Here is a 13127-nt window from a genome sequence, read left to right as displayed (position 1 = left end):
TTTCAAATAGTTAAATAACTTTCCGTTCTACACAAAACCAATAATCTGATTTAAACACTTCCTTTAATTTTATTCAGACGAAACAACTTTCGAACAAATCGAAATTCACTCGTGGCTCAGATAACTACGGAAGTTATTTAAGTCTCTAACTTGATCGGAGTTCCTTTTTACGCGGCCCGTCTAAAAGGGGAAGCGGGCCTGAGCCTTCGGTTGCATATTTAGTACAAATCCGCGCACAACGAAGTAAGTAATATACAAAACACATTTATTGAAGAAACATGAAATAGAATTACAAATCTCAATTACTCCAGAAACTGAACAATTTCACTCACTGATACCCGTGTTAATAAAATCATTCAATCCCAGAACAATTCGATTGCAAAACACAGTTCATAAAAAAGGGAAGAGGTAAATACCAGTTGCGTGCTATTTTTGGTGGAAGCAAAGTCGAGTGATCAGTTCGATCTTGCTTCTAAAATCCAAATTAGAGAAACAGGCTGGCCACGAGGAAGCCGGCGGCCCGATGACTATTCCCCCCTCTCGCTAAAATACATAAAAACGGTCATCCTCACCAATTTCTCGTTTAAAGTTGTCCAGTCCAATTTTTAGGAGTAAATCCAAGTTAATTTCAGTCCAGTGATCCTGCGTCTCACACAAAGATCTTTGGGACTTTGGAAAAAATCTTGAAACTCCTCCGGGCCTCTTCACGTATCAGAGCTCTTTTGGGGGGAAAAGCCCTGAAGCTTCTCCAGCAGGACCTTTTATAGACCTCTCCGTCCCCCCCCCTCCCCTTTCTTTTCTCCGGTACTTTCCCTATAGGGTAAGACTGCCCAGTTTTCCCACGCCTATAGCAGGGAACAGGCCAGTTTCCCACGCCTATAGCAGGGAACAGGCCAGTTTCCCACGCCTTGTTATCTGTGGCCTTCAGCCGCTGTTTCCGCCCTGACCACGCAGTACTTTCCACCAAATGCACAGCTAGTGGTAAAACCTTTCACTTCCCCTTTTCACCTTTGACCTACTTTCTGTTACATGAATTGATCGAATTGACAAATAATATTGCTTTAAAGCGGTTACAGAATACATTTTTAGCCAAGCAAAGAAATCAAAAATTAAAAATCACATAATAAAAATTTCATTTGTGCCTCCATGCGTGACTTACACTCTGACACCGTGTTCCTCTTTTCTATTTTAACTGGTCTAGCTTATTCTGGCCCCTCCTTTGGTCTCATGTTTTGGTCTGGCGCCATCTTTTGGACAAATTTGGAATTTTAGCTCTGTCAATTTATCCCTGTGAACAATCCATATTCTACCCTTTGGACCATCTCTACCCCCATGTTACACGACAAGTCTCAGAGTCATTACTGTGCAATAACATCCTGCTCTCCAAACCTTTTTTGAATTGTCTACACTGTTTGTACTGTGTCCTCTCTGCATCCATTGCAGCCTGGTCATCCTAGAAGAGGGACCCTCCCATCTGTGGTCTCTTCTCAAGGTTTCTCATTTCCCCTAGCTGGAGTTTTGAGTATTTCCTTGCCCTCTTGGGAGTTTAAGATCAAGGGATGTTTGAGAATATCTGCCATTTTTCACATGTCCTGAGTGTTGTTGTTAGTCACCTAAATGTTGAACAGAGGCTGTGATTTACCGAAGTGAAATTCCTTGTTTGGCCCGCTCAAACATGGCGAATAAAAACTCTTGAATCTTGAATAAAAATTAAATTTGGTGTTCAAAAAGTATTTTTTCAAACTTGAGTCTTGAAAAAGAGGGGTTCGTCTTATAATCAGGGTCGTCTTATATTCGGGCCAATACGGTATATACTCATCAGTTATCGAGGACCCTAAATCGTACTAATTACATAAAATCCTCCTCCTCTGAGTCATCTTCCAATCCGGGAATCGCAGGGAACGGTAAAATATCATGCCTGCCCCGCTGGATGGCATGGTATCAACGTTATCTCACCGTTTTGCTTTTGCCCGCATACAGACAATTGGTAAAGGCATCCAGGCCGGTTCGGAGGCGGGTTTGGCCTGAGGGTGCCTCCAATGCACTTCGTGACTGCTTCGACACCACTGACTGGGACTTGTTTAAGCAGGCAGCCACCTACAACGATTGGACGGACAGAGGAGTATACTGACTCTGTTACCTCTTACATCACGAAGTGCATGGATGATGTGACTTGCTCGAAATCCGTCATCACTCGCGCGAACTGGAAGCCGTGGCTGACAGGGGCTGTCCTCAGACTGTTGAGGGCCAGGGACAAGGCTTTCAGAGCGGGGGATGAGGCTGGCTTGAGGACAGCGAGGGCCGACCTGTCCCGAGGCATCAAAGAAGCGAAGAAGGCGTTCTCGTGCAAGGTCTCCACCCACTTCAAGGACAGCAAGGACGCACGTAGCCTTTGGCGGGGCATTCAGACCATCACGGACTACAAGCCCGCGCCGAGGAGCTGTGAGGGCGACGTCCGTCTGCTGAACGATCTGAACCGCTTCTTTGCTCGCTTCGACGCCCAGAACAGCACTTGCCCGCTGAAGACCACTCCCCCCCCCCACACGAGCAGCCCCTGCGCCTCTCTGCCGACGGTGTGAGGAGGGCGCTTGCCGCTATTGACACCCGTAAGGCGGCGGGCCCTGACAACATCCCGGGTCGAGCGCTGAAGGACTGCGCTGGGGAGCTGTCGGGTGTCTTCACGGACATCTTTAACGTTTCCCTGCAGCAGGCCATCGTCCCCTCGTGTTTCAAGGCTGCCACCATCGTTCCTGTGCCGAAGAAACCTGCACCGTCCTGCTTCAATGACTACCGCCCCGTGGCACTGACGCCCATCATCATGAAGTGCTTTGAGCGGCTTGTCATGGAGCACACCAAGTCCGTTCTCCCCCCCACCATTGACCCTTTCCAGTTTGCGTACCGTGCCAAGCGGCCCTCTGAGGATGCCATCCGCTCTGCCCTCCACTCGGCCCTCACCCACCTGGAGAGAAAGGACTCATATGTGAGGTTGCTGTTTGTGGACTTCAGCTCTGCCTTCAACACCATTGTGCCGCAGCGACTCATCTGCAAACTCGACGGGCTGGGCCTCAGTACCTCCCTCTGCAACTGGCTACTGGACTTCCTCTGTCAGAGGCCTCAGGTGGTGCGTGTTGGCGACAAAATCTCCGCCAGCATCACGCTGAGCACGGGGGCCCCCCAGGGCTGCGTGCTCAGTCCATTGCTCTTCACCCTGCTGACGCATGACTACACTGCGACCTACAGCGACAACCGCATAGTGAAGTTTGCTGACGACACGACTCTGGTGGGTCTCATCACGAAGGGCGACGAGACTCGGTACAGGTCGGAAGTTGACCTTCTGACCACGTGGTGCAGGGACAACAACCTCCTGCTGAACGTCAATAAGACCAAGGAAATCATTGTTGACTTCCGGAAGGGTCACACAACACACCTGCCGCTGATCATCGACGGTGCTGTGGTGGAGAGGGTGAGCTGCACCAAGTTCCTGGGGGTGCACATCAGTGAGGACCTCTCCTGGTCCGCAAACACCTCGTCACTGGCAAAGAAAGCTCAGCGCCGCCTGTACTTCCTGGGGAAGCTCAGGCGTGCATGTGCTCCTCAGGCAGTCCTGTCTACATTCTACCGTGGCACCATTGAGAGCATCCTCACCAGTTGCATCGCTGTCTGGGGTGGTAACTGCACTGAACAGAACTTGAAGGCCCTGCAGCGCATAGTGAATATGGCTGGTAAGATTATTGGTGCTTCGCTCCCCTCCCTGAAGGACATTTACACCTCCCATCTCGCCCGCAAGGCAACCTCGATTGCCAGAGATGTGAGTCACCCGGCTCACTCTTTGTTTGACCTTCTGCCCTCTGGGAAGAGGTACAGGAGCCTGCGCTCCCGCACCACCAGACTCGTCAACAGCTTCTTTCTCCAGGCTGTTAGGGCCCTGAACTCGCTACCCCCTTCTGCGTAGCGTGCGGCACTGTTGCGCTATTTTCGGGAATGTCTGCTGTACGCGCACTTGCTCCTTTTTTTCTGCTCCTCTTATTTATTTATTTATGGTTGTGTTATTTACTCATTATTTATTCAGCACGCTTTTGTTATACTTGTTTACTTGTTTGTCTGTTGTGAGCCATGTCTTGTCACCGTGGGATAGGGGGGAACGTAATTTCGGTTTCTTTGTGTGTCTTTGGCATGTGGAGAAATTGACAATAAGGCTGACTTTGACTTTGACTTTGAAAAAAAAAAAAAAAAAAATGTTGGGGCCCTTCCTCGATTCCCCACTGCACGGTCGACAGTTCCAATGATCAAGACCCTAATGCAAGGAACACAGCAACAACCACAAAACACAAATGCTCCAACTACCATCCCACCAGAAAGATTTACACTACTGACTTTCCACTTACCGAACCACTTTTCCAACATGTCAGTAAATGCGTTAGACACACCAGAGTATGACTTTTATTTATTCGACAGTTCCCTTAGCCTCCCATTCAGGAGTCGTATTGTAGAACAGTAAAAATTAAGATTAAAAAAATATATAGTACGTATAAAGAAATAATAATAAAGTAGACACTCATTTTCATCATTAGTCTGAAGATGTACTGAAAACAACATCCTCTCATACCCCCCTTGTCTCTTTACTTTCTCTGATAACCCTTAAGTAAAACAACATTTTACGTGTACCTGGTTAATCCCGATCATGTATTGCCGTGATGTGAAATCAAATCAAAAACATCACATGAACAATGTCAAACAATACTTGCAATTTTCCAAAGACTTTGTTTTCCATTTTTATTTTCTAACTTCAGATAATGTGAAACACCACTTGTTTTTTCTATTCAATTTGTAATTGACAATGTCTATTTTCCATAATTAGGACATCCTCTGTCTTTCACCAAATCCTGTCACTTAATAAAATCACAAATTATGATGGGGAATCCAGTCCACGAATTTCAATCAATAATCAATTATCGGTTTACCTGTTTTGCTGATTGTTAATCTTACAAACCTATACCTGGAGGTTTCACATTGGACGATGTGAGGCAGATGCCGGACTTTCAGCCACCCTGGTCACCTATTGCCTTATCGCTTGATAGGAAACCAAACGAGTGTCGCTTGCAGGATAACTGGAGTAAATGACCTCCCCTCCAAAACACTTACTTTTGGGTATAATGATAAATATTCATTCTCAGAATGGATTATTTGTTTGTTCAACTGTGTTTCCAAAGAGGCAAATATAAGATCAGGCAAATATAAGATCAGGCCCCATTGGATTTGTCTCTTCCAGTCTCTGTGACGGAACTTCTCTGGTTCCTCCCGGACACGGCTGACAATGCTGGATCTGTGACGTCAAAAAGCTCAGAGATGGTGCCGTGATGGTGCTTGTGCTCGCTGATCCTGTTTTTCAACATTACGCCATCCCCGCAGAAATTTCAACAATTCGACTGGGCCCAGAAATTTGGAGTTCGAGGCAAGTCGACGCCTGTTGCTTAATCTAAAAGACAAAATCAAAAAAAGACACTAAGAAGGCTATGAGGTGAGTCTTCGAGGTTTTTCAGTAAGAGTTGTTGTTTTGTCCTGCAAAGTTTGTCCATTTCATTATCAATGGATTTCAAGCTTGGACTTAAGTTGTAGCTTGCCTGCTCGCTCGTACTTCGTTTTCACTCCGTGATTAGTTGCTTTAGTTTTAATAATTTGGAAGAGAAGAGCTTCTGACACAAACGTTAACTGTTCATGAACTGGTGCGCCCCACTAACATCCAGCTGTTAATCAGCCACAAGGAAGGCCAACTCATCCCTCAGAAGGTGCGCTCCGTCGGTGACGTGGTCCTGTCGGATGGGCCCCTTGGGAAAACAGTCGGTGGCTCTCATCCTGATCTCCTGGAAGAGGTGAAAGTCACAGCCCATTGCTCCAGAACTCACTTTGCACGCTCCATGCGCACAGCAGCTGTAGAGTACAGAGAAGAAATGACCCAGTGCAGACACCTCAACTCACCCAAGCCATCACGTCCGCTGCCAGCCGAGACTTCATACCAAAGAAGGAACCCAAGCTGGAACCAACCTTAAGCTCCGCTGATCTGCACAGGCCTTCTGCTGGGGCTGCAGTCACAAACCTGATGAAAATCCAGCGGTTCAGCAGCCTAACCAAACTGGTAAAGTCGCTCACACTGGTCTGGAGGGCAGCAAAGAAGTTTCTCCATGGCAGAGCCCAGGGAAAACCAAAGTGGGAGGCAGTCCCGTTGGCTGGGACAGTCACTGTTGCCAAGAAAGAGGACACTTTGCCTTGCAGCACAAGAAGGAGCCATCTTTACCAGCACCACAACAAACCGGCTGGTCGTGTACAGGGAGGAAGCCAGTGGGCTGTTGCTGTGCGGTGGCATGATCCAGCACTTCAGTGAAGACGGCCGGGCTGTTCCACTGATCCCCTTCAACACCTGGCTAGGGACTCTACTGGCATGCCAAAGTCACCAGTAGACTTTGGTGTCTGGACAAAACTCCACATGAAGGAGTTGCTGGACCCTGCTCAGAATGCGTCAGAAGGCTTGGATTGTGCAAGGCAGGAGGCTGGCTCAACAAGTCGTCAACCAGTGCATCCACTGCAAAAAATCCAGAGCTCAAGTCTGCCAACAAGCGATGGGAGACCTACCAGTCGAAAGATCAAGACCTACTGCACCATTCCAATTCATGTCTGTTGATCTGTTCGGACCTTACCTGGTGAGAGATGAGGTCAAAAGAAGAGTCTCCATGAAGGTCGGGGGGAGGGGGGTCGTCTTCTGTTGCATGGCAAGCCGGGCCCTGCACATTGACCTTGTCAACAGCATGTTTTCAGAGAGCTTCCTCATGGCCTACCAAAGGTTCACTGCCATCAGAGGTCACCCTACCAAAGTCTGGTCAGACCCTGGAACCAACTTTGCTGTTGCAAAATCGCTGCTGGAGGACCTGTACAGCTGAGTAGCCAAGACACAGCAAGCCTGAAGGAGTATGCTGTGGAAAATGGGACAAACTGGACATGGAAAGTGCTCCCTGCCGACTCACCACATCGAAATGGAGCTGCAGAGGCTGCCGTAAGGGTCGCCAAGAGAGCTCTTCAAAGTTTGGGCAAGTCGACAAACCTCACTTTCAGCGAGTTCCTCACAGCCCTCCAAATGGCAGCTAACCTGGCAAACGAGCGACCTATTGATGCAAGAATCCAGAGCCAGGAAGACGGCGTTCAATATGTGACACCAAACTCACTCCTCCTTGGCCGAGCATCTCACAGTGGTGACGTCAAGTCATTTGACTTCCAGAACTATCCTTACAAGCGGCTCCAAGAGATCCAAAGCCAGGCCAACGAGTTCTGGAAAGCATGGTGCCAGCTTGCGGGCCCAAACCTGTTCATCAGGTCCAAGTGGCACACCACAGAAAGAAATGTCTCCGATGGTGATGTTTGGCTTTGTGATCAGAATGCCTTGCGAGGGCAGTTTAGACTTGGCCGAGTCATCACAGTATTTCCAGACCCAAAGAGCATCGTTAGAGATGTCGAAGTTCTTGTCACCCCTGGCACCTGTGTCTCACTTCACCCTCAGCAACCAGCAGTCCACCCTTCAGCTTCTGGTGACTGGAAAAAGGCACACAATGGTGTGATACTGCACAGAGATGTTAGGCGGCTTATGGTTGCAGGCCTGTGGAGGAACAGTGCTCCTAGTGTTCGCCTTTCAGTTTTGCAACCTTTCTGACCAAGGACGGAAAGCTTGAGTGGGAGGTGTCGGGGCGAACGGCAGCTGACTGAGCACGCGCACGCTACTCACCTGCATCAATCGAGGCTATCAGAGCGTGTGCGCGCTACTCACCTGAATGTAATCAAGGACGCCAGAAGGAAAAACCTAATGGGCAAAAAACATCACCTCCAGCAGCACGGGAATACAAAGCAAATACAGAAAAGTACCAAAAAGAAGTTGTATTGTTTGATGTGTATGGGTTGTTTCCACAGGATGTTGAAAAATTAAAAATAAAAATGGATCAGTGTGTGGGGGGGGGGGAATCCTGATTCTAAGGATTCAGTTCACCTAAAAGAACTGGAATGCACATCACTAACGTGTTTGAACAGGTCGTGTCCTCCGAATTGCTAACAATTTAATTTATTAGATTTGTTAGTTTCCATCCCTTTCTCAAGATTTAACACCATCTCCTAGTGAAATTTTGGAACTACTACATGCTTTAGGAAAGCCAATGTGCCTGGGCCAAATTCGTTAACCAATTATACACCTTCTTGTACCACCATGCCACTTGACACCCCCTCCTCGAATTTTTGGACAGGCAACAGAACTGCCTTGTCCTCCACCACAGTTGGGAGCCACACTGGCAAGTCGTCCTCAGGGTAAAAAAAATGTCCACAACTTCCCTGGTAGAGGAATCTGGGAGCAGTCTGTCGGGCGGGCTGAAACAGCCCTTTCCCGCAAGTCACTCCAGGGTCCGAAGCAAGCGCTCCACGCGGTCCTGAATGAACACGCCGCCGTGACAGACGCTGATGTCGTCGTTGCTGCCGTTGCCATCATTGCCGACGTTGTCATCGACGTTACTGTTGACGTTGCCATTGATGTTGTCGTTGACATTGTCGTTGTCATTGACGTTGACCTTGTCATTGACGGCCCCCTCAGCGATGGCTTGAAGAAGAAGCCATCACCGGACCAATGTCCAAGGCAAAGTCCTCCGTGCCGAGGGGAGGGTCGCACAGCCACGACAGGAGCAGCATCGGGTCCCTCTACTCGGGTGTAGAAGTCTTCGGACACAAGATGACGAGCCAGGCCAACAGCCACACACCGGCCACACCGCCAGTGGGACGTGAAGCATCGTGATCCGTCCATGTGGCGCCAAGCCATGTGAACCAGAGGCCAGATGGTGCGACAGGGTATTACCCCGTCTCAAAATGAGGACATTCCATGGTCTTGGTGGGGCATGGAACGTCTCGAGTTGCGTATCTGAAGTCATCAGGTCAGAGTAGCCACCCCATCTAAGGCGCTCCAACTGCTCTCCTCGTTTGACATCAGGGGCAAGCCATGTAAGGCCGGCGGGGATGTGGGAAAGTCACAGCTCCCCACAACCACCATTCCGACGGTCCAGGCGAATTTTGACAGATTCAATCTACTAAGAACGCACCTGGGTGCATTCAAAATACGTACTTGTCGGAAACACATAGACACACACGTTTAGAACATAGAACGGTCAATCCCTCCACAGAGCAGAGGGACTGGCCGGCAGGTGTTTATCGCTCACATTCGCTTCCAAAGTAATAACACAAAAATAAAATGGAAGTTGCTATTACAAAACCTTTCAACATTACACTTTGACACTCTCTGAATAACGTCCTCCTAGACAGGCTTTTCGGAGCCCTGTTAAGGAGACATTTACAATTCAAAAAGGAGGAAGTTGGCATTACAAACTGTTTCAACATTATAGAATCAGGACTTATTCTATCAAATACACTTTGACACTCCCTAACGCCCTCATACACAAGCTTTTTGAAGCCCTGTTAAGGAGACGTTTACAATTTAAAAAGGAGGAAGTTTGGGCCGGGGATGCAAACTCCACCGGTACTTCCCTTTCTGGTTTTTGCTTTCTCTTCTCAGTAACCTCTGCTTTTGGTCTTGGGTAACGGGACACACTAGGCATTGCTGTACCATTGTGCTTGACCCTCCCCCCCCCTAGAGTATCAAATTTCTTCTAACAAATTTATCCTCAAACTCACACTTGCAAATCATTTATAATGTTAGATTAGCTATGTTGGCCGGTGCGTTAAAATTACAAAATTTGCACTTCTAGATTCGCACCCTTCTACATCACCGATGCTGGGGAGTTACCCCGTCATCTCAACATAGCTGGGACAGTGAGCATACTCACTCACTAGTTCCCTATTTGTCTTGTATAACATCTGGAGACCCGGGGCCGAAGAGGCTCCGGGAGTCGTCAAAAAGTCAGTCCATGTGTCGGGTCTCCGAAGCATCGACGTCGTCTTCCTCCTGGAGGCCTGGGTCTTCACTTTAAACTCTTTCCACTTGACGACGAGGTTTCGTCGTCCCTGTTCCAATAAAAAGAGTCACGCCTAGGGGGACAGCCCCGTGTGGCTCTTCTCAGCAGGTCCAGGGCCCAACCAGCCATTTTTCCGTTCTGTGTTCTTCGTATGATAACCGCACCTTTGCATACGGCAAAGCACACCAAGGCGGGTACAGCTAAGTTGTCAGCTGCGATCTGGTTCTTTTGGTTACTGCTTAGTTCAAATCGGGTCAGCTGGTAATGGTTTCAACTGCTCACCCTCTGGATTCTTTTCTTCTAGCGTCTTGATCACGCTCACGATTACTGTTGGCGTCGGCTCCTGTCACAGCTTTCAGCCCTTCAAGTCTTGACAAAGAGTCCACAAGCACACTAAGTACTACTCACCTCTTGCGCCATTGACTCGCATGGGTCCAGCGGCATACTGGCCCCCATGGCACAGTGCTTGAAAGTCAATCCGTCTGTTTGCTGTCCTCTGTGACCTGTGCTGTACCTGTTACAGTTCACGTAAGGCAGCACAAATTGCACTCTTGGAAATCCAGAGCTCCAGCTCCTCCAACTCCTTCCATGCAGGCAAAGGGCTCTTGTGGCCTAGCGCTAACTGTACGTCCGACACCACTTGCTTCACGGACACATCTGGGACCACTTTCCGCGAGGGGTCTTGTTCCAGTTTTCTGCTCCAACAACTATGATTCTTCTCTCTCTGACGTATCAATGAACTTCGTTTCTTTACCAGCCGGCCCCCTCCTAGGGCCCATCCGGTCTTCCTTTCACACCCCAGTAGCCACGTTCTTCCCAAATGGCCAGAACGTCTTTGATGGCTTCCTCACCATAACAGCTGTCGGTTATGACTCTCACGCTTCCTGCGTGTCTGTTCACAACCTCCAACAGTCTTTCCAGCACTGCAGGAGCGACTTCTCCTGCCTGTTCGTTGCCGGGCGTTCTTCCTCGGCGTTGGTAACTCCTCTTAGGGATGAAGCCGCAATGGGCTGTCAGGTCTCCATCCTTGCTTGATCTGTCTCTTTTTGCGGTGTCTGCTTCTGCGGGCCTGTCTGCAACTCGTTTTCTTTCGACATCTTATCAGTCTTGTGTGTGTGTGTGCTGGGCACGTGCATATAGCTTCTTTTTGTGGCAATTGGACTGCCTCCACAACTTTTTTTTTTTTGCTGGTAAATCTTTTTAAGTCACTTTCCAATAATCTCCTGCTTATTCACAGCAAAAATGTTTGAAATTTTGAAGACAAAAAAAAAAACCTCAAAAATGTTCAGCTGACCTCAGATGTCTCACTCAAGACTGCTAACAGTTCCCTTTTTTGAGACAGCTGCTTCCTGTTTTTCCTCTCTCAAGGATTCTAATAACCCACTCACTACTCCAAAAGGATCAACAAAATAACTGCCAGTAGATTAATCAAAATTCTTGTTGTCTCTTAACTTTATATAACTCAATCTCTCCTATTCTCCTGTGCAAATACTTGTATAGTCTTGACACAGCCAATCAACTAGTTCTTCTGACTTTAGGACTGAAATGTCTTTATTTTATAATCTTGCTTCGTCCAATGTCAGACAGAATGCTCTCTGTCTCTAATGTTTTTTTTTTTATTAGGGCTAGACCCTAAACCAGTGTGGACCAGTTTCTGTCGACAACTAATCCCCCCCTTTTTATTTTTATTTTCATTTGAGGTGCAAACCAGATTACAGTCTAGCAAATCCTTTAGCGCACCATTATAGTAAATTTAGTCTTTCAACACATAACACCGACAGACAACATATACACACACACAAGCAACGCAGCGCAAACGTCGTCCTCTCCCCGCTTCAAACAGTCCCTGGAAAACAGACTGTCCCTTTAATATCCTCCTCGAACACACTCAGTCCCCACCAGGCAAACGGCCTGCTCTGCTCTTCCTCTTTTTCCTTTTTCTTGTTTTCATTCTCTATTTTTCCTTCCTCAAAAAGCGCACACACGCTACAACAAGGCGCCGCTTCCACGCTAGCTTTACAACGTATTTAGCAAACTCTGGAAGACAGCTTCACAAGCCGTCTCCAAAAAGTATTACACAAACTGGTCTTCTGAATGGCAGAACGCTTAGTTGTAGGTAGAAGCTGTTCATTTCCAAAGCCCCCCCCACTTGTACTTCGGGGCTGGGATACCAGCTTCCCAGTTACTCGACGGCGCATTTTGCGTCGACTCTACTCACACAAGAACACCAAGTTGAGGACCCACGCCACGCTAGTTGATGTCCTCAATGCGGGGTGCACTCCTTGCGTTGCAATGTCTTCACTGCAAGGATACTTCGATGAGAGCGTGTTCCACGGCAAACTGCAGCCCACAGGCTATTGTGGCCAAGAGGCCCTGGCGGCTCACGGAGGGCCCCCAGCTGTTAATAGCCACGAACCACAAAAGCCGTAGAATAATTGTTTTGACAAACCGTCATCCTCATGGACAGCAATTTGTAATCCACTGGTGAATGTTTTCACCAACTGCAGCCATCCAAAAAACAGCAATTTGTAATCCACTGGTGAATGTTTTCATCAACTACAGTCCTCAAAAAAACAGCAATTTGTAATCCACTGGTGAAAGTTTTGACCAACTGCAGTCTGTTAGAGTTGTGCACACTCCAACTTATTTTGCAAGAACCAAACAGGAGACAAGTAAGTCCTCTTAAGCACCTGCAGGTGGAGAGTCCATTCGTCGCTGTCTGAACAGCGATGATCGAATGAAGTCTGACTCAGGCCTCTTGCAGGAGCATTTTTATTGAGAGAAACAGAGTGGGGGTGAGAGTGGACAGGTTTGGTGAACCCCCGGCCTCTGATAAGATCAGAGCAGGGGGTGTTTTACACTGTTGTGGGAAACAGAACAACTTTGATTGCTTCCCCTGCAGCTGGTCAATCAAGCAGAGGAAGCAACCACTTCATCTTACTCTGCATTGTGAGGGCAAGACAAGATTGATTTAATCATTATAGTTTACATTCCAACATAATCCTACGATAAAGATAACCTGGAAAACCCTAACACAGTCCTTGGAAAAAAAAAAAAGAATCCCTCCGTCCGGGGCTTAAAGATGGTCATTTCTTCTTTGGCTCTGGTTTAGAAATAAAATCCAAGACGTCTGCCATAGTC

General features: G+C 48.0%; 1 protein-coding gene across 1 annotated transcript in view; it reads right to left on the bottom strand.

The window, feature by feature from the left end:
• Window positions 1-4413: 4413 nt before the first annotated feature.
• The window catches only part of ydjc (YdjC chitooligosaccharide deacetylase homolog), a 94792-nt gene continuing 86078 nt past the window's right edge, over window positions 4414-13127 (bottom strand). Inside the window, exon 6 of the mRNA XM_049762427.2 lies at window positions 4414-5476. Coding sequence (XP_049618384.1) covers window positions 5341-5476 — 136 coding nt within the window. The 3' untranslated portion in view covers window positions 4414-5340. The remainder of the gene's footprint in view (window positions 5477-13127) is intronic.

This window comes from Syngnathus scovelli, chromosome 3 (assembly GCF_024217435.2).
Source record: "Syngnathus scovelli strain Florida chromosome 3, RoL_Ssco_1.2, whole genome shotgun sequence".
Classification (NCBI taxonomy): domain Eukaryota; kingdom Metazoa; phylum Chordata; class Actinopteri; order Syngnathiformes; family Syngnathidae; genus Syngnathus; species Syngnathus scovelli.
Note: the sequence above shows the minus strand (reverse complement) of the source record. Positions and strands in the feature narration are given on the sequence as shown.